This window comes from Lampris incognitus, chromosome 1 (assembly GCF_029633865.1).
Source record: "Lampris incognitus isolate fLamInc1 chromosome 1, fLamInc1.hap2, whole genome shotgun sequence".
NCBI lineage: Eukaryota > Metazoa > Chordata > Actinopteri > Lampriformes > Lampridae > Lampris > Lampris incognitus.
In genome coordinates, this window is record NC_079211.1 from 40,203,684 (window position 1) to 40,226,199 (window position 22,516).

At 42.7% G+C, this 22,516-nt stretch overlaps 1 protein-coding gene across 1 annotated transcript in view; it reads left to right on the forward strand.

Annotated features, from left to right (window-relative positions):
- LOC130124508 (complexin-1) overlaps positions 1–19,643 on the forward strand; it is an 83,181-nt gene extending 63,538 nt beyond the window's left edge. The window contains exons 3-4 of the mRNA XM_056293942.1: positions 9,137–9,312; positions 19,446–19,643. Of these exons, the coding sequence (XP_056149917.1) occupies positions 9,137–9,312; positions 19,446–19,643 (374 nt within the window). The remainder of the gene's footprint in view (positions 1–9,136; positions 9,313–19,445) is intronic.
- Positions 19,644–22,516: the final 2,873 nt, after the last annotated feature.

Below are 22,516 nucleotides of genomic sequence, written 5' to 3' on the forward strand. Positions count from 1 at the left end.
GTTAGTATGTCTGTTAAGAAATGACTGATGCCAAAATTAACATTTTAACAACTACAATACTATTTTTATACAATTTAAACTTCAGAGAGACATGGTCAAACTTCTATCCATCCATTATTCAAACTGCTTATCCTGCTGTTGGGGTCGCGGGGATGCTGGAGCCTATCCCAGCAGTCATTAGGCAGCAGGCAGGGACAGCAAAATTGAAAAAGTGAAAATATAACCTGAAAAACAAAACGGAAAACACATATTGCTACTCTAACAAATGTAACAAGGCCTATAAACATGAAATGTTAAAAAAAAGGATGAAAATAACCATTGAAACATCCCCAAACAACGACCGGAACTTAAAAACTACTAGAACAACCAGGGGCGGACAGTTTTCAAACTCTATATTCTGTCAAGATAAATACCCAACTGAGATTTGATGCATTACATATGTTAGTATGTCTGTTAAGAAACGACTGACACCAAAATTAGCATTTTAACAACTTTAATACTATTTTTCAAACAATTTAAAATCGACGCTGTCCAACGCCTGTAAATACTGCAACACCTCAGTGGTAGTCATGGTGCATCTGAAACGGCGTCTGTAACCAGACATGTTGGCAATATCAAAAATCAAGTTTAGGCTATTACTCTGCACTGAAGAACGCTAGTGGGTTTCTAGGACAGAGCAAAGAACTTTGCGAAGGATAGTGAAATGACGCACATGATCACGCACAAATTACGTGCAGTCATTTTGACTGGTCATGGTCGTTTTAGGTAGATCTTATAATAACTTTTTTTGTACAATTGATCTAAAACGCATTTTAATGCAAATATATGCAATTTTAGGGGCATTCAGGGAGCGGCAGGTCTGTATCCTTTTTTTCCCCCCACAAAGTTATCAAACTTTGAAAATCCAAAATGGTCATAATGACCATCTTGGTCATTCTAGTGTAAGTGGAGACTGTATAACTTGCTTATTGTTTATGGGCTCTGTAATGGATCGGTGACCTGCCCAAGGTGTCTCTTTACATTCTGCCTACTGCCAGCTGCTATTACTCCCTACTGTCTTGTTACCCTAAAGCAGGTATAGAAAATGTAAATAACCATGCTGCCCTTTACTGAATAAATATTGAAAAAAAAATCAGTGCTCATTATTTCTGACCTTTAACTGTAGATTACCAAATCATAACTTTTTAAAATTGTCTTCATGTTGTTTGCAGCTCTAACTACATCTATGGTGAGGTCTGTGAAGTTTACATCACAATGCCAGTATCGTATTTTTTATTTTTATTTTTTTTGGGGGGGGGGTTCTCCCTTCAGTCAATCAATCAATCAATCAAGTTGCATTTTATATAGTGTTTTTCTAGCTGCAAAAGCCACTCAAAGTGCTTTAGATTCCTGGCGGAAGCTCTGATAGCGACAACACATTCAATAATTACACTTTCCTCATTATGTATTCATAAAGTGTCACTGTATTTAATATGATTAAGGCTATGTAAGTCAAACCCACGTTTTTAATTAGTCTCTCTGAATTACTTATTCACAAAGAGTAGCTGATTTTGTCCTCCTTTGCTCAAATCATACATAACAAGATAACAGTGACTCTAACACAGAGGAGGTGGGAGTTGAAGAAGAAAGGAGCGTTATTGCTTCGAGGGGAGTGTCCAACCACCTCCATCCTAGAGTTTCAAGAGAAGATGGACCTGTGGTTTGTCACAGATAATTGCCAGCTCAGTTCCCTATACCACTTGGGAAAATCCTTTTGTGTAAAACAAGTTATACAACTTTCTAAAACTCATATTAGTCATGGAATTGTTCTAGTTTTTTGTCATTATGCTCCAAACAGCTGCAACTTTGTCACTTTTGCCGCCTAAGTAAAGCCCTTGAATTATGATGAAGCATAACTCACTAACACAGATTTGAATTAATTATGTGGACTGATTCTTTGTGAGTTACCGCCATGAATGAATGTGGGCACACTCATTCCAGACACGTCTTCTCCGTCTCAGTAACCAACAGCAGACTGGTTGTCCTGAACTCTCAGGTGTTCATGTGAAGGTGTTGTTCAACAGTGTGTGTGTGTGTGTACTCACTCGACTTCCCCCATGAAAATAAACACTTAAATTTAACTAAAGCCCAGTTTGAAGAAACTATTGCCCACTTTGAAGCAGAATTCTATGATTTTTCTGCATTAATAAATAGTTATTTTACCCAACTGGACCACATAATCTGGTTACATAATACAAACTGGCATCTTTACCATGGTTGGAGACACCCTCCATATAGCGCTGCAGAAGTTTTTGACCGGAGAGGACAAACACTGGTGCAGCAGCAAATACGTTCCTAGTCAAACAAGGGAAGGATTGGCATCTGGGTGGCGTGGCCGTCTATTCCGTTGCCTACCAACATGGGGATCGCTGGTTTGAATCCCAGCGTTGCCTCCGACTTGGTCGGCATCCCTACAGACACAATTGTCCATGTCTGTGGATGGGAAGCCGGATGTGGGTATGTGTCCTGGTCACTGCACTAGTGCACCTGTTCAGGTGGGAGGGGGAACTGGGGGGAATGGCGTGATCCTCCCGTGCGCTACATCCTCCTGGCAAAACGCCTCATTGTCAGGTGAAAAGAAGCGGCTGGCGACTCCACATGTATCGGAGGAGGCATGTGGTAGTCTGCAGCCCTCCCTGGATCGGCAGAGGGGGTGGAGCAGTGACCGGGACGGCTCAGAAGAGTGGGGTAATTGACCAACTACAATTGGAAGAAAAAGGGGGGAAAAATTCAAAAAAAAAAAAGGAAAAGGATTGAAAAGGGAATGGTGATCTAATTCTTCAATCAATATGACAGTACAAAAGTCTTCCCATGTACACTACCGTTCAAAAGTTTGGGATCACCCAAACAATTTTGTGTTTTCCATGAAAAGTCACACTTATTCACCACCATATGTTGTGAAATGAATAGAAAATAGAGTCAAGACATTGACAAGGTTAGAAATAATGATTTGTATTTGAAATAAGATTTTTTTTTACATCAAACTTTGCTTTCGTCAAAGAATCCTCCATTTGCAGCAATTGCAGCATTGCAGACCTTTGGCATTCTAGCTGTTAATTTGTTGAGGTAATCTGGAGAAATTGCACCCCACGCTTCCAGAAGCAGCTCCCACAAGTTGGATTGGTTGGATGGGCACTTCTTGCGTACCATACGGTCAAGCTGCTCCCACAACAGCTCAATGGGGTTCAGATCTGGTGACTGCGCTGGCCACTCCATTACCGATAGAATACCAGCTGCCTGCTTCTGCTCTAAATAGTTCTTGCACAATTTGGAGGTGTGTTTAGGGTCATTGTCCTGTTGTAGGATGAAATTGGCTCCAATCAAGCGCTGTCCACTGGGTATGGCATGGCGTTGCAAAATGGAGTGATAGCCTTCCTTATTCAGAATCCCTTTTACCCTGTACAAATCTCCCACCTTACCAGCACCAAAGCAACCCCAGACCATCACATTACCTCCACCATGCTTAACAGATGGCGTCAGGCATTCTTCCAGCATCTTTTCATTTGTTCTGCGTCTCACAAACGTTCTTCTTTGTGATCCAAACACCTCAAACTTGGATTCATCCGTCCACAACACTTTTTTCCAGTCTTCCTCTGTCCAATGTCTGTGTTCTTTTGCCCATCTTAATCTTTTTCTTTTATTGGTCAGTCTCAGATATGGCTTTTTCTTTGCCACTCTGCCCTGAAGCCCAGAATCCCGCAGCCACCTCTTCACTGTAGATGTTGACACTGGTGTTTTGCGGGTACTATTTAATGAAGATGCCAGTTGGGGACCTGTGAGGCGTCTGTTTCTCAAACTAGAGACTCTAATGTACTTATCTTCTTGCTCAGTTGTGCAACGCGGCCTCCCACTTCTTTTTTTACTCTGGTTAGAGCATGTTTGTGCTGTCCTCTGAAGGGAGTAGTACACACCGGTGTAGGAAATCTTCAATTTCTTAGCAATTTCTCGCATGGAATAGCCTTCATTTCTAAGAACAAGAATAGACTGTCGAGTTTCAGATGAAAGTTCTCTTTTTCTGGCCATTTTGAGCGTTTAATTGACCCCACAAATGTGATGCTCCAGAAACTCAATCTGCTCAAAGGAAGGTCAGTTTTGTAGCTTCTGTGACGAGCTAAACTGTTTTCAGATGTGTGAACATGATTGCACAAGGGTTTTCTAATCATCAATTAGCCTTCTGAGCCAATGAGCAAACACATTGTACCATTAGAACACTGGAGTGATAGTTGCTGGAAATGGGCCTCTATACACCTATGTAGATATTGCACCAAAAACCAGACATTTGCAGCTAGAATAGTCATTTACCACATTAGCAATGTATAGAGTGTATTTCTTTAAAGTTAAGACTAGTTTAATTATCTTCATTGAAAAGTACAGTGCTTTTCCTTCAAAAATATGGACATTTCAATGTGATCTCAAACTTTTGAACGGTAGTGTAGTTTGATATAGTTTGTAATACATTATACTGCCTGCGTTGGCTGTGATCAGAGGATGCCATTTTTACAAGGGTGGGAATGGTTAAATGCTGAACAGATGGCACACAAGTAACAATGGCCGCTTCACCTTGTTTGTAGTTCTCACTGCCAGAGGGAGGGACAGATCAGGGAAATCACAGACAAACAACTGTTTGTGACATTTTCCAAAATCTGAATGTTACAAAGCATTGTATCTGTTTATAGGTTGGATAAAATTTCTGACTCCAAATCATAATGCTGCAACTCAGTATAAGAAGTGGATTAGAGCTTGTGACTTCTCCACCATAGACCTGTGATCATGCTACTGTTGACACATTACACAAACAGAACATTTACTGATCCTGACACGCAAACAGCATGGGCTCTAAGCTGTAAGGCATTCATGGGATGCCATCAAATGTCAGTCATTTGTCGGTTACACTCAGTTTTTAATGAAACACCAAGAAAAGACCAAGATGCCTGCTCATTAATTAGCATTCCCCTCCACTAGATATGACTAAAGATGGGGGCTAGTCTTAGCTGGTCGACACATAGAGTTCAGACCACGGCCAGCGAACCTCAAGGTCATCTCTGTCTCATCAATTTCTTGGCTGAAGCAGATGGCTAAGCCTTTGCTACTCCCCTCCAGAGAGTTTGCAAAATGCTGTATGGCAGCCGTCCACAGGCTGGGCAAATGAAGAGGCACTACAAGAGAAAGGAAACGTGTTGGATTCAAGGATGGGGGTGGGCTTGGTGGTGGTGGTGGGGAGGGGGGATATTTTAAACGAGCCTCATGTGCTCTGGGAGGCCCTGTTCTCATTAAAATCAATTTGTTTTGAATGAGGACCAAGCCGTAGGTCACAGGGTTGAGTCTCTCGTCTGGTCGCTGGACCGGACTGCTGGTGTGCTTCCAGCTGCTGAGTTGGAAAGGAGAGGTATCGCCTCCATCTGAGGTGTGGACACGTGCCAGACCCAGTGTAGTAGTGGAGCAATGAACAATTTGCAAACGCTGCAAAGCACACTTGGTTCAGATATTAATTTTACTGTTATTATGGTAGCTTCCCCACACAGTATCATGAAAACACATCAACCATATTGACTCCAATCATCTGTTTCATGGCAACGCCTGTGCAAAAAATTAAAATGTTTAATAGATGCATTTGTGAACAAGAAAGGTGGCACTCTTTACTGGTATTGGTTTTGTATCAAAGAAGAAAATGATTCCCCCATAGTGCAAAGCTTTTATTTGAATGCAAAATAGCCATTGTTTAAATTTAGGTTTGTTAAGCCACTACTAATTTCAGTGCTTTGTTACAAGTGTTAATCATATTAGTCATGGAACTGTTCTCGTTTTTTCTCATTATGCTCCAAACAGCTGCAACTTTGTCACTTTTGCCGCATAAGTAAAGCCTTTGAATTATGATGAAGAATAACTCACTAACACAGATTTGAATTAATTATGTGGAAATGAAAAGATTAATTCTGAAATTGGATGTCCTCCCTTGAAAATCACTCCAAGACAGAATCGAGAGTAAAACTGCAAAGATAAAACACACAACTGAATAAGATCGAAGTGTTTCCTCTTATGAGAGATCTCCCCCTCAAAAAAACATTTACAGCCATCTGCCAAAGACCTGTAGATGCAGATCGGTAGTGGGGTGAAATACAAAATACAAGTGGGTGTGATAATGCAGCTTGTCTGTCTGAATGTAGTCTATGGAAATGTACCATGGGCTGGCCAGGGTCTTTTTAATAGCCCAGTGTTCCTCTAAAGGTAAGGTCAATGTAAACAACCTTTTTAGGGTCTCTCGCCAAACCTTTCCTTGAAGGATCCAAGGCAATGATCCCCACCAAAATCGTTCAAGCATCCTTGACCGAGAATATTTCAGACCTTTAGATGACACGCTGACAAAGGACTCAGGACTTCATGTGATAGCAAAAGTAGAATAAACTTCAAATCACAGAGAGAGAGAGAGAGACAGAGAGAAAGTTAACTTAACTCTCTCTCTCATGTCATCAAGGGCGTACGTTTGGTCTCAGTATTGGTAGGGACACTGCCAAGCAGTGCCCCCCCCCCGCCTAAAATGAAATAAAACCCAAACATCCTTCAATTTCATTGCTGATATCTCATCACAGAACCATTTTAAGACCTCACCTGAAGCCCTGGCCTTCCAGCTGTTGCTTCCTCAACCTGCACCACATCTGTACTGGGTTTCTGAGTTTCCTGAATGTATTTCAAAATAATGCATCAATGAATAAAATGTAATCTTTATATACATAACACATATCAAACTTATAAGAAAAAAAACATTTGGATAACATTTGAAGAATAACCTCGACACCCTCAATTGTGAAAATCAAACATTTATTTTCAAAATAACCAGCATGATGATGAGATTCATAGGTTACAACTGCAAGGCATCCTAAAACAAAGAACTGCAATCATGTCATCTTTATTCCAAACAAAAATGCTAATAGACATTGTCAACACCTCACCTGAAACTCTGCTCCTGATTCATCATCAACCTGCTCTACATTTGTTGCTTCATGCTGCTGTTTTTCCTGTGTGCAGTGATTCATAGTTACTAGCAGTTATTCACCAGTTTAACCCTTGTAATTGCTAACATTGGTTCAAAGACTAGAGGGGACACAGTTAGCTTTACTACTACCCTCGAAACGTATTAGCAACCAGTTATTTTTTCCACAGTAGAAGACTGGTGATATTACGCTAGGCTAGCATGTTTGCATTTGTGAGGGACCGCATCCACGTGTCTTTAAATCGACCGGCAAATATTGCAGAACCCAGTCAGTTAGCTTCAATACTAGCCTTCATTACATTCACTACACTAACACCTTAATAACACTTTTCCATAGTAGAATGGGTCTTAACGTTAGGCTAGGAGGCTATCATTTTGTGGGTAGTTAGCTAGCTAACAACTGCCTAGCAGCTAGTCTACTACTTACTCTCTGGGTGGCGAAAAAGCTTCGGATGTCTCTTCTCTTTTTCGGTGGCATTTTCTATCTTCAAAGCAGAAACACGGACAAAAATGTTGAGGCCAAACGAAATACTAATGTGAGAATTTACTTTCATGATTTCCTGGTGTATTTACGTCAACCAAGTTTGCAACAGACAGTCAGCCTGATATCTTACCGCCAGTCCAGCTACCTTGCAGCAACTCTGCCACACACGCAGCGCGTCTTCTTCTTCGGGAGAGAGGTGACGAGAGGGGCTTCGATACGCTTCGCTGAGAACGTGATAACCCCTCAGCCAATCAAATGGCAGCATATCTAAACGCGTTGCCTTGCAGGTTACACTGAAGATTGCGATGAGAGGGCACGTCGGAAAAATAGTTCTCTACATACTTTAATACGACGAATGAGTTTGCGAAAAAATATTATACTCAATGCATTATGTAAAAGAAAAAATCGTTATATTAAAATATATCAAAATATTGGTAGGGACAACTCTGCCTTTCCCAAACTTTGGTTGTGACGTGTCCCTATGGTCCCTATGCAAACTTACGCCCGTGTTAAGAATGCAAAGGTCAAATCTACAGAAATAATTAATTATTATTATTATGGGCGTCTGGACAGCATAGCGGTCTATTCTGTTGCCTACCAACATGAGGATCACTGGTTCGAATCCCCGTGTTACCTCCGGCTTGGTCGGGCGTCCCTACAGACACAATTGGCTGTCTGCGGGTAGAAAGCCGGATGTGGGTATGTGTCCCGGTCGCTGCACTAGCGCCTCTTGTGGTCGGTCGGGGCACCTGTTCAGGGGAGAGGGGGAACTGGGGGAATAGCGTGATCCTCCCATGCGCTACATCCTCCTGGCAAAACTCTTCACTCTCAGGTGAAAAGAAACGGCTGGCGACTCCACATGTATCGGAGGAGGCATGTGATAGTCTGCAGCCCTCCCTGGATCGGCAGAGGAGGAGGAGCAGCGACCGGGAATGGTTGGAAGAGTTGGATAATTGGCCGGATACAATTGGGGAGAAAGGGAGGAGGGGGGAATAAACTTCAAATCACAGACAGATGTTCAAAAGTTGAGAATGCAAAGGTCAAAACTACAGAAATAATGAAAAATAATTATTTTTATTTTTTTTGCATGTATAACAAGTCACAGTCTACAACATGTGTTTATTTTTGTCCTCACAATAGGGCTGGAAACCATAATAAAGCCATTTGTTCTCAGGTCCTGACCTAGCATCTGTTCAGATAGGCTGCATGTGGTTGTGCATTTGTGATGAGAGACAGTGAAGGGCAAAAAAAAAAGCTGCACTAAAACAATCAAAATGGTTGATAATGGTGGATAATGGTAGATAATTTATTGCAGGGGTGTTTTATCTCCCGGGTTCTTGGTCATAGCCTACCTCTTGGTCCCTGTGCTGTCAGATATGATTGTCTTGTGTTCAGTCTGGGGCAGCTACAGCTGCTCTCTGACCCAGCCCTCAAACATAAAGTGATGCCAAATGGATGAACTACGTCTCACATGTGTCTGTGCAAATCAAACACCGAGAGATGGATCATAGCTGAGATCTATCACATGCAATTAGTTTGATTCATCCTGGCAGTAGATTATCACATTAAAAGATATCCGACTGACATTTGTTTCACCTCCCTTTCTTTTTGTCTTTCCAAAACAGGGGCCACCAAAGACATGGGCAAAATGCTCGGTGGCGAGGAAGAGAAAGATCCCGATGCAGAGAAAAAGGAAGAGGAGAGACAGGAGGCGTTGAGACAACAGGAGGAGGAGAGGAAGGCGAAATATGCAAAAATGGAGGCAGAGAGAGAAAACATCCGACAGGGCATCAGGGATAAGGTAGAAATACCCATTTTGCAGAGAGAGAAAACCTCAACTATGTCTCTTGCAATGAGAAGAGTAGGTAGCGTCTTCAGCGCTACTGCAGTATGATGGCCTCTGAGCAAGACTTGACATGGTTGGGATTTAACTCATGTAATTTGACTGCAATTGTGATGGGAGGGGGAAATGTTACTATCACCCAGACAAAGGCTAGGGGACCTCCAAATCAAAAGCCCCCATCTTTAAATTTGCATGTCTCTTAAACCCCTTCTGTGTCTGATGTTTGATTCATCTAGAATTAAAAGTTAATTGGTGTCATCAGAGTTTTTTTCCCCTTGCATCAAAATGTTCCTCTTGGCATCGTTATTATGGCAAATGCATATTTCAATTGAAATGCCCTTTGAGGGGTTTTGAGCCGAGTACTTTTTTTTTCCAACATGTAACTTTTGTCCAAGTTTCTTTGGAATTTGAGGATCAGCACTGCGCTCTAGCGAGTCCCGGGGATACTTGTTTTGGAGCCATCGCTGCAGGGGGAGAGGAGGAAGAGATAGAGCGATAGATATGACAGCCCGTCTTTGGCAAGTGTTTGATTATAGAAACCGTGGAGGCGCTGACTAAGCGTGACTGCCTTCACTTCAACCGAAACAGCCCTTTGTTCCCCTGAAGCACAAGCCGGAGAGAGGAGAGGAAACGTGAGAAAGAGAGAGAGAGAGAGCGCTGGGGAGCGAGAGTGACTTAAGATGGTGCGCAGGAAGACAAAGAAGGAATGCAGTGGAGCAAGACTTGCTAATATGGCAAAAAGGCAGTAGCCGTACACATATCCAACCCATGTTGTTCTGTCATGTGCATAAGCTCTGACGGCTAACAGTTTATGAGCCTTCGAACAGAATCCACCAGTCCAAACTGCGTTGGAAGTACATGTTGACCTTTGACCTTAGACAGGGTTCCTTATTTCCTCCAATTTGGACAGCCATGAATAGAGCTCACTGTTTTTAAAATCTATTTGACTGCAGCAATGTTGGGTCGAGATTTCACTCGTATGCAAATTGTAAGGTGGTTTGGCGGGAAAGCCTTTCACCGGCATATAGAAACTCCTCCCAGGTCTCCATGGTGATGGTGGTCGCCACTTGGACACTGCTTGGTACCCCCCTCATCACATTTCCTTTTCTGTTATCCTGTTTTAATGTTATACCATTCTCTCACTAAGATGTGTGATGATTTTTCTTTTTTTTTTTTTACATGATGGTGGTCATGAGTGAGGCTCAGGTCCTGGGCTGCTCCAGTGGTGTCCGAACACTGCTCAGCATCCTCCTCATCATATCGTTCATATATCTTATAATCCCATTATAATTCTGTTATCCTCTTTCAATGTTGTGTTTAGTAAATTGTGTAAACACAACATCCATTACACGTTGTCCGTCTTGGGAGAGAGATCCCTCCTCTGTTGCTCTCCCTGAGGTTTCTTACAATTTTTTTCTCCCTGTTAAAGGGTTTTTTCTTTTTTTTTTTTTTTTAGGGAGTTGTTCCTTGTCGGATGTGAGGGTCAAAGGACAGGGTGTTGTGTTGCTGCAAAGCCCCATGAGGCAAATTTGTAATTTGTGATATTGGGCTATACAAATAAAATTGACTTGACTTGACTTTAATCGTAAACTTAAGCAACATATGACCTGAATGAATATCTGTTTTTCACAAAACACGCAGCTGGTATAACGCAGAGGAAATAAATAAATTAAAAAAATAATAATATAAAGTATGTCAGTGAGGGCTGAAACAGACAGAAACCATGTTGTACTGTATGATTAACTGTAGCACCCTTAGCACTGTAAATCATCTAAAAAAAACAAAGGTATAAGAAAGAGATTTGTGCATTGGGTATAAATGAGGTTTAGTAATTACTACGGTGTTGTTTACCCCTGGTAGATCAAGTTCAAGTCAAGTTTACTTGTATAGCCCAAATACACACAGTAGTCCCAAAAGGTTTTTCAATCGGTACAATATACAACAATATATGACATATGGCACCCTCTATCCTTGGACCCTTAACCCAACTGAGGAAAAACACTACGAGAGAAACCTCACCAGGTAACAAATATGGGAGAAACCTCAGGAGAGAAGAGCCACAGGGGAGGGATCACTCTTACAGGACAGACAGACATGCAATAGGTGTCAAATGCACAAAATGCACAAAAATAACAGTTTTATAATGTAACATCATAGATTACACAGAGTGAGGGATTGTAGAATACATACATACATTTAATGCAATACAGTCAGGGATTAGATTCAAAATGTGCACTTTCTCTCACTAACCGCTGTCCTGGTTTTGGCTCCATGACAATTGTTATCCGGGTCAAGTCAAGTCAATTTTATTTGTATAGCCCATTATCACAAATTGCAAATTTCAGTTAAAGAACAACTCCCTAAAATAAAAACCTTTAACAGGGAGAAGAAAATAGGAAGAACCCTCAGGAAGAGCAACAGAGGAGAGCTCTCTCTCCCAAGATGGGCAGATGTGCAATGGATGTTGTTGTGTAATGTACAGAATACAGCATTGAAAGAGGATAACAGAATTACAGTGGAATTATAAGATATATGAAGAATACGATGAGGAGGGTGCCAAGCTGGGCATTACAGGACCCTCCCCTGTTACACAGTAACTGATCCACCGTTTGCTCTTTGTTCAGTTGCGTTGCAGTGAAATAAGTTTGTTGTAAGACAAGGGATCAGGAAGCAGTCTGGTGGGCTGACAATGGAATAAGGACGTCAGCGCAAGAAGGAGCCTAGTGGGTCTCACTTGTTGCAGGATTAACGCCTCGTACCCAGTGCTTGGTATAATACAACAAGACAGATAAAGCAAATAAATGAATAAATAAATAGAAAATCCATCCTTGATGATCTTTGTCAGTGTGTATTGGCCCTGGCTCAGAAGGACTCGAATCTTGCAGCGGCTCCCTATTGTATATTCATGTACAAATCTCCAAAAATGCTCTTTTGAGACAGGAATGCACAACATTCATCCGGCACCTCAAAGAGCATCTCATACATCCCTGGGAGGCTTCTCGCAAAAAAATATCAAAGCACAACAAAAAAGATGGTTTAGTTGTGACAGCAGATATTATTGGGATGGATGCGGGTTTTAATGAATGTCAAACAAATTTGCATTGACATAAAAAAAGAGAAGATGAAAAGGCACTGTGTTTGTTTGTCTTTTTGCACAATTTTTTTTTGTTCTATTTTCTTTCTTTTTTTATTTTGTGCACTAGGCAGGTTGTTCCATCCAAATTTACATGGAAACTCACACACACCCACACAAACACACATACAGGCACATACACACACACACACACACACACACACACACACACACACACACACACACACACACACACACACACACACTCTGTATCGTCCCCAGCTGAAACAGACAGTGTCAACCTCCCTTTAAGATATTTATTGCCCCAGAAATTGCATTAACTTATGCTTGGGAATGGAGCGAAGGGGTCACTGGAGAGTCCACCTCATTTTCCGCATCCCTGCTTTAAGATCAACCATCAGTCAGCCAGGCAGACACACTATCGACCTTTCTTGTGGTCCCACAGCCCTTTTCCCTCTGTGTCCGGCAGTAATGATACAGCCGAAACTATAACCCCACATGAGGAACCAAAAATTGAACTTCATGAAAGATGGGAAACCCTATCTTCAAAAGAGATTCCAACAAGATGATTTCCGGTTTTTTAGGTGTCTGGGTCTGAGAAAGAGAGCAGATATCAAGTCATTTTGTATCTTGAAAGATACAAAATTGATACAGACACAAAAAGATACAAAAATCTTGTTTGCAATGGTGATGGACAGACTGACGGACGAGATCAAGCAGGAGTCTCTGTGGACTATGATGTTAGCGGATGACATTGTGATGTGTAGCGAGAGTAGGGTGCAGGTTGAGGAGAGCCTGGAGAGGTGGAGGTATGCACTGGAGAGAAGAGGAATGAAGGTCAGTAGGCGCAAGATGGAATACATATGCATGAACAAGAGGGAGGACAGCGGAATGGTGAGAATGCAAGGAGTAGAGGGGACAAAGGCGTATGAGTTGAAATACTTGGGGTCAACTGTCCAAAGTAATGGGGAGTGCAGAAGAGAGGTGAGGAAGACAGTACAGGCAGGGTGGAGTGGATGGAGAAGAGTATCAGAAGTGATTTGTGACAGAAGGGTACCAGCAAGAGTTAAAGGGAAGGTTTACAAGATGGTTGTGAGACCAGCTATGTTATATGGTTTGGAGACAGTGGTACTGACAAAAAGAGAGGAGGCGGAACTGGAGGTGGCAGAGTTGAAGATACTAGACTTTTCATTGACAGTGACAAAAAAGGACAGGATTAGGAATGAGTATATTAGAAGGACAGCTCAGGTTGGACGGTTTAGAGACAAAGCAAGAGGCAACATTGAGATGGCTTGGACATGTGTGGAGGAGAGATGCTGGGTATATTGGGAGAAGGATGCTGAATATGGAGCTGCCAGGGAAGAGGAAAAAAGGAAGGCCAAAGAGGAGGTTTATGGATGTGGTGAGGGAGGACATGCAGGTGGCTGGTGTGACAGAGAAAGATGCAGACGGGATGTACACGGGTGGAAGAGATACATGGTTCAGATTTGTACTTTCTGGACCTGGCTTTGCCATCTCTGGAATTAGTGTATCTTGAAAGATTTCTGTGAATGTTCTCATTCATCCAGGTCATGGTTATCCAAAGGAATTGAATCAAGTGCAACTGGACTTGGTATACACTCACTGGCCACTTTATTAGGTACACCTTGCTAGTACCGGGTTGGACCCCCTTTTGCCTTCAGAACTGCCTTAATCCTTCGTGGCATAGATTCAACAAGGTACTGGAAACATTCCTCAGAGAGTTTGGTCCATATTGACATGATAGCATCACGCAGTTGCTGCAGATTTGTCGGCTGCACATCCATGATGTGAATCTCCCGGTCCACCACATCCCAAAGGTGCTCTATTGGATTGAGATCTGGTGACTGTGGAGGCCATTTGAGTACAGGGAACTCATTGCCATGTTCAAGAAACCAGTCTGAGATGATTCGAGCTTTATGACATGGCGCGTTATCCTGCTGGAAGTAGCCATCAGAAGATGGGAACACTGTGGTCATAAAGGGATGGACATGGTCAGCAACAATACTCAGGTCGGCTGTGGCGTTGACACGATGCTCAATTGGTACTAAGGGGCCCAAAGTGTGCCAAGAAAATATCCCCCACACCATTACACCACCACCACCAGCCTGAACCGTTGATACAAGGCAGGATGGATCCATGCTTTCATGTTGTTGACGCCAAATTCTGACCCTACCATCCGAATGTCGCAGCAGAAATCGAGACTCATCAGACCAGGCAACGTTTTTCCAATCTTCTATTGTCCAATTTTGGTGAGCCTGTGCGAATTGTAGCCTCAGTTTCCTGTTCTTAGCTGACAGGAGTGGCACCCGGTGTGGTCTTCTGCTGCTGTAGCCCATCTGCCTCAAGGTTCGACGTGTTGTGCGTTCAGAGATGCTCTTCTGCATACCTCGGTTGTAATGAGTGGTTATTTGAGTTACTATTGCCTTTCTGTCAGCTCGAACCAGTGTGGCCATTCTCCTCTGACCTCTGGCATCAACAATGCATTTTCGCCCACGGAACTGCCGCTCACTGGATATTTTCTCTTTTTCGGACCATTCTCTGTAAACCCTAGAGATGGTTGTGCGTGAAAATCCCAGTAGATCAGCAGTTTCTGAAATACTCAGACCAGCCCGTCTGGCACCAACAACCATGCCACGTTCAAAGTCACTTAAATCACCTTTCTTCCCCATTCTGATGCTCGGTTTGAACTGCAGCAGATCGTCTTGACCATGTCTACATGCCTAAATGCATTGGGTTGCTGCCATATGATTGGCTGATTAGAAATTTGCGTTAACGAGCAGTTGGAGAGGTGTGCCTAATAAAGTGGCCGGTGAGTGTATATCCGTGAAGACGTTTCGCCTCTCATCCAAGAGGCTTCATCAGTTCGTGCCTTTCTGACTAGACCAAGCTAGTCTGACTGGCTGGTGATGAGACTCAGATAATTATCCTCTTTGGAGTCGTTATCAGAGTTATTGATGTCCATGGCTCTTTTGTGTTCCGATGTTTAGCCACGCCCGTCGTTATCAGAGCTATTGATGTGCGTGGCTCTTTGTGATCTGATGTTAAGCAACGACGGTCGTTGGGAGTGTTCGTTTCAACTTCGTTAGTGCTCCATTCAGTGGTCATGAGTCGTTGGAGCCGTTAGTGGCCGGCTGTTGTTCTTGGAGGCTAGGCTTCTTGAGTCTCCTGGGTAGAGATGAAAGGACGGCATTGTAAGTGGGAGATAGGTGGTGTTGCAGACCTCCTCCTCTGTTGAGGGATGGTTTTTCCAGTTTCGCATAGATGGCTTCCTTCACCCCTCTTTCAAACCATCTATCTGAATAACGAGGTCACGTCGTCGGATACCATGGTTTCATTCGGTTCCAGTTTTACGCCTTGGACCTTGTTCACAAAGTCAATGGAGTTTTGGATATGGTGAGGTGTTTCGCCCACTAAAGGGGTCAAGATGTTGGCTATATGTTTGGCAATGTTGTACGTGACCGAGTTTATGCTGCTGACGATGGGCCTGAGGGGGGTTCCATCTTTATGGATCTTAGGGGGTCCATATATGCATGGAATGTTATCTTGTGGGTAGAGACGGTGGTATTGTATCCGATCAATGGTTCCTCCTATCTGTAGTTTCTGTAGGTATTATATTATTCTCCTCTTGTAACCACTAGTTGGATCGCGTCTCAGAGGTTCATAGGTGCCGTCCTTTCATCTCTACCCAGGAGACTCAAGAAGCTTAGCCTCCAAGAACAACAGTCGGTCACTAACGGCTCCAACGACTCATGACCACTGAATGGAGCACTAACGAAGTCGAAACTAACACCCCCAATGACCGTCGCTGCTTAACATCGGACCACAAAGAGCCATGCACATCAATAGCTCCGATAACGACGGGCGTGGCTTAACATCGGAACACAAAAGAGCCACTCGTATCAATACCTCTGATAACAACGGGTGTTGCTAAACATCGGAACACAAAGAGCCATGGACATCAATAGCTCTGATAACGACTCCACAGAGGATAAATACCTGAGTCTCATCACCAGCCAGTCGGACTAGCTTGGTCTAGTCAGAAAGGCACGCACTGATGAAGCCTCTTGAATGAGAGGTGAAACGTCTTCACGGATATATACCAAGTCCAGTTGCACTTGATTCAATTCCTTTGGATATCTTGAAAGAGACTAAAAGCAAGAAAAAAGTAAGGAACCAGCATTTCAGCTGAGATGTCTTTGAAAGCCAATGTGTGCACTGCAGAACGGTTTGTTTCATATGTGGATTTTGAACAGGTTAGAGGATTTTCTTCAGAAGAGCCAAATGACAGATAGCAAAAAAAAAGCATAGTTAAGGTATTTCAATGGAAATCCTGAGCCAACGACGGAGAATTCCCGTCGACTGTCCTAGTCGGTGGTGTTAACTGAGTGACAGCTTAACAGCAACAGCCCTCGGTCGAAAGCAGAACTCATTTAGTGTGAATAGTGAGGGATACGCCACAAAATGGTGCCACATTAAATGCAGTCAATGTTTCAAGTTAACATCCTCCATCTCAGCATTGAATGAAACCATTTAGTGTTGTTCAAAGTGGGCGTCTTTAAATTGCAGGTCATTTTTCTCTCTCGAAATACATTTGATTTAAAAAGAAAAAGAAAAAGAATGCAGGATGTGTGTTTTATTGGCCTAATCGTTGGCATTGTCAGTGAGACCTGCTGAGCACCAGATGGCTCTCAGCCAAGTAATTGGTATATAAAATATCTTGGCAGGTCAAATTGAAGCCGTTGCACCAGGGGATAAAGCTTCACTCCTGTATACAAAGCAATCAGCCAAATGTAGCCCCTCACACACAAAGCCACAGACACACACAAGATACACACACACTGTCAATGTGTGAGCGGATACACATGGATATTCCATTGTTCATCATCCAAATGTACAAATGCTCATAGGTATTTAGACTGTCACTCCCACAGTGCCACTGCCAAACATGAGGAAATACTGTACAGGTTTATCCCCAAGTGACCTTTTCCTTTATAAGTTGTTGAATGGATTCGCAGTCTAATCATGTCTAAAAGGTCGTTAGACAAGAAAACTATCATACAACACCTGAAACAAACTCACTTTATGGTTTCTGAAATTGCCGTGACCTCAGAACCTCCTCTGAAATGGTCTTTCTGTTGGTTTTATTCCCTGTCTAGTACAGTACCGTACCTTGGGGTTTCAGTCAGGGCCTTCAGTAATGAACTGCCCCCCCACCCCCACCCCTCACCCCACACACACAAATTTCTCATATGGGTGCCGATACAGTCAACACAGCCACTTACAAAATACACTATCATGCACTATATGCAATACTGAATCAAAACCAACAAGACAGCTGATCTTCAACAACCACAGCGCACACCACTGTGTACTATAGCAGCTATTGAATCATCACCATCAGAGCTTCCTTCATGTCACTCAGCACCCAGATTGCCCACGCACACCACATGGCACAAAAACAACAAGTTTCCACAGTTGATGTAGTGTTCACCAGTCACTCATGCAACTTCAAAATTTCAACAAAGTATAGCCACATTATGATCAGTGTACCACCTTCAGTTCGATAAGAAACAGGAAATAAATTACCTGTGCTGGCCTTGGTAAGCTTTCTTGTCTCCAAACATCCGCCTTGAAAATGGCACACGAAGTAGCTATGAATGCGGCAGCCATTGCGTTTTCCATCAGGACGTAGTTTAGTTCGCTCACAACCCGCCAAAGGCTCAAGCTCAGAGTTGATTATGACGTCACAGGGCCATGGGACATTCTGTTACTGCACATCAAAATGTGATTGGCTGGTGATAAGGTCACTCAAAGTTGCAATCAATTTGCGGTTTCAGGGAAAGCCTAGCAATGGCGTCCGGGTAGCGTAGCGGTCTATTCTGCTGCCTACCGACACGGGATCGCCAGGTCTAATCCCCACGTTACCTCCGGCTTGGTTGGGCGTCCCTACAGACACGATTGGCCGTGTCTGCGGGGGGGGGGGAGGCCGGGTGTGGGTATTTGTCCTGGTCGCTGCACTAGCGCCTCCTCTGGTCGGTCGGGGCGCTCCCTGGATCGGCAGAGGAGGGGTGGAGCAGCGTCCGGGGCGGCTCGGGGTAATTGGCCAGATACAGTTGGGGAGAAAAAGGGGGAAAATTGAAGGGGAAAAAAAAGCTAAGGCTAATAATACAATCTAGTGCTGGTCCGAGGAGCTGTGATGTATTTAGATAACACTGGAAATCCCTGCTGAGCCCCAGTAGGAAACAAGTCACTGAATTCAGACACATTTCAGGCAGAGTTCAATTTAACTATGAAAAACAAATTATGATTCCAATTTCGTCAGGGCCAGCAGAGAAGGTCCTGGTGGCCCTGACAGCTCACCACTGGTGAAGTGTCAGAAAGATCAAAAAAGCCACTGTGATCATTTGTCTGGGTTTTGTTTAAAGCAGGAAAGATGTTACACCGGTGCCTTTCTTTCATACAGCTCATCTTATTTTATCTATTTCATTTTATGGTAATTTGGAGCACCGAATGAAGAACCTCCCAAAGACAACTACATGTCTTTTATTTTCCAAACAGGTTTTGTTTAGCCACTAAGCAATAGTCCCAATATCATTTTGGCAGGTATGCATTAGCTGTCAACTACTTTAGAATATATCCGGCTAAATGCAACCCACTTTTCGACCAAAATCTGCAATCAACCATTATAAAATTGTAAATTGCCAAAACGATTTTAGCTGTCAAAGATAAACGGCACAGCTCCATATGTTGCACCCATTGTGCTAGAATGCTTTTAATTGCTTTTGTTTTAATACTGGTCATTTAGCTCTCCAGCTAACAGATTTATAGGCTTTCAGATTTCAAATAAATTCATTCGGGCTTCAGCCCGGACGGTGTATACCATTCAGACCGTCTTTTTTTACAACGTTCAATCAATGTAAAATGCTTGATGAGGAAGTTCCCTAAAATCTACTTGTCTCAAACTCTCCTCTTGTAGTATGGCATCAAAAAGAAGGAAGAGAAGGAAGCCGAGGCAGCAGCTGCGATGGAGCAGGCCTCCGAGGGCAGCCTCACCCGTCCGAAGAAGGCGGTCCCCGCCGGCTGCGGCGACGAGGAGGAAGAGGAGGAGAGCATCGTGGATACGGTCATGAAATTCCTTCCGGGCCCGCTGATGGATATGTTTAATAAAAAGTAACAGTGTTTCCGAGAGATAACTGATTGTCAACTCCTTAGAATCTCCATCTAACCGAGACTAATGCCATTTACCCCCCCCACCTGAACCCGCTGCCACCCCCTTTCTACATAACCCCTCCGACAACCCCCGCTTCTAAGTGTCCTGACGTTGAGCGACGGGCCATGACTTTGCTCTTGACTTAAACTGTCCGATCTGTGAAGATGTTTCATACCCATCCATCCGTTCAGGTGGACTCTAATCTATTGATATCGAGACTATAACTTTACACACGACATTACGAAACGCCCTCACAGATCCAATACCTTAACCTCAAGACAAAGCTGGTGCCATGTTTTCCAAATGCCCGGGTCTTAGAAAAAGAGCAGATATCAGCCATCGTCCATCCATTTTGTTTGTAAATAGCCTCTGGTTGAAAATTTAAAAAAAAGAGAGAACTATATGTAAGAAAAAATATAACATATTTCAAGATGACTAAGAGTATAAGCCATATTTTTAACTTTTAAGAAATTATCCAAATCATATCAAAATTTGATTGACTTTTCCTCTATGTTCCCGCTATTTGCATTTTACTGAGTTTTCCATTCAAAAGATTCAACTCCATTAACTGTCCCTCGTATTCTTGCCGGTTTAGTGTGAATATAAAAGATGAGAGCTGGTATGTAAGAGAGACTGAACCAGAAAGATAAAGAATTGGTCATTCCAGATGACCTTTTTTTCCAAGCATGCCGTTGTGAACATTTGTAAGGTACATTACATATACGAAAAAAAGAAAAAAAACATTTCATTGGTTATGATGATGGAATATATATATATATTTGAGGCAATAACTTGTTTTCCATTTTATTTCAAGGAACTCTTAATATCCATGTATAGCGGGCGATGAATGAATTTGTGTCTGAACTGTTCTTCCATGGAGAATACTGTAAATGTCTTCGATAAAAGCGAACTGGTGTGGAGCCATTATAGATAAGCTTTCTCTCACAAAGCACTAGTTACTATAAATGTTTGTGTTATGATACATTTCTAATATGTCCTGTGGCAAGTATTGTCAGTTCTGCTTCTGCTGTAGGACGTGTGAATTTTTGACCGCCAGGCTAATTAATTTGGATGTAGAGAATTTCGTGTTTATTTTTTAATTTGACTTTGTAAGATACATGTTCTTTTTCCTACTCCCTTTTCTTCTTCTGCTTCTTCTTGTTCTTCTTTCTTCTTCTTCCTCCTCCTTTCGTCTTCTTTCTTCTTCTGCGTCTTCTTCTTTCTTCTTTCATAAACGCAACTATGTTGTGAACACACTATATGTGAACAGACAGTGACAATGGTGCAATATATTGTTCGAAATGAAGTTGTCCTGTGTCCGTTGGTTAACTGAAGGGATTGCAAATCCTGGATCAGCAATAACAGACAATCTTCGTTGTTGTGTGTTTTAACGTAACCCTCACTGTGTTAGTCAGAGTCAGACGCAGCACTTACGCGGTAGGAACAGTGACGCCTTCCTATAGGTCACAAATGTTCGGCTATTTAAACGTCCAGTCCAGAGAAAAGTAGGGGGTGGGGGGGATTCGTTCCATGTTGTAAAGTGTCCCGGTTGCACGTTCTAAAACGACGATCCAGATGTTGCTGCTTTTATTTTTGTTCTTTTTGAAGATGAATGAAGCGATATTCAACATTTCAGAGAATACGCCATAAAGGACGGAGGACTCCCATTGTCAGTCGTCTCCGTTCCGTTCTGCTACGTGAAGGCACCACCGAATTAGCGAAATTACAGGAAAAAGGAAAAAAAAACAAGTGTGGTCAGATGAAAGAGGTTAAAATTCCTAATACTTTTGCGTTGGCCTTATTTATTTTTTTATCTATCAATTTCTCCGCAGTGTCTTGCTCAAACATTCCAGATTTTCCTGACATTCCACAAGACCTGACGCTGGTCACGAAACCCTTTCCGTTGATGACGGTGTTACTTACACGCACGTGACGAGTAGCCAAAACTCTTCTTCTTCTTTTTTTTTTAACGTTCCTGTAATATAGTTACGAGTGTGAATCTGAATTTCCTATATGCGCTAAGATTCAACAAATGACCATGTCAATGTCGATAGCTGCGTTGCCTGCCGTGTACAGAAAAAAATATGTCGCGTATGTGTGCTTATTACCGGTTGAAAATGCATTAGATCTTAATTGTGATAAATCTTGTTAGAGAAGCATACTTTTGATCCACATGCACACGTCCACTACTGTTGGCCTCTTTTCTGAAACGCCATTAGTATTTGCCCCCGGTGTCGTCCTTCGTGGTCAGCACAAAGCTGAAACGGCGATTTAAACCTCAACCTCGGGGTGCATTAAGGATAACATCGGCCCTTAATCAAGCCCCGTTGGTGGTTACAAAAAGTAATCATAAGGCACAACGTAATCACTTGTAGAGCACTTTCTTGAACGTCCTGTGATTTTAGCGTAGTACTTGTGAACAGCCATCCCATCTTTGTTCTGACGCGGTGTGAACGGCTGATAGTGACGACCAATAGTTGTTGAATGCGCCTCTTTCCGTCAGTTACCGGAAAAGAAAAAAAGGTTATCCAATCAAACCAAAGAACGGTGTCCACTTGTATTAGACTTGGTGAAGGTGTCCCATTGTTCTAAATGTGTTTAGTGCATGTCTTAGTTTGAATATTCTCAGGTATTCTAGGTTTTGTTTCAAATGTTTTACAAATGTACACATTTATTTTTTCTTCTTAAAGTAGTGTCGATGTTCTGTCCAGAAGTACAGTCGCCCCCTTGTGATGAAATTTACCAGTTTTCGTTGCGAGGGGCTCGCCGAGCACACGCCACCTTTGTTTGGCCTAATAACATTATAGAAAGCTAAGCTAATTACTGCCCACTCGAGT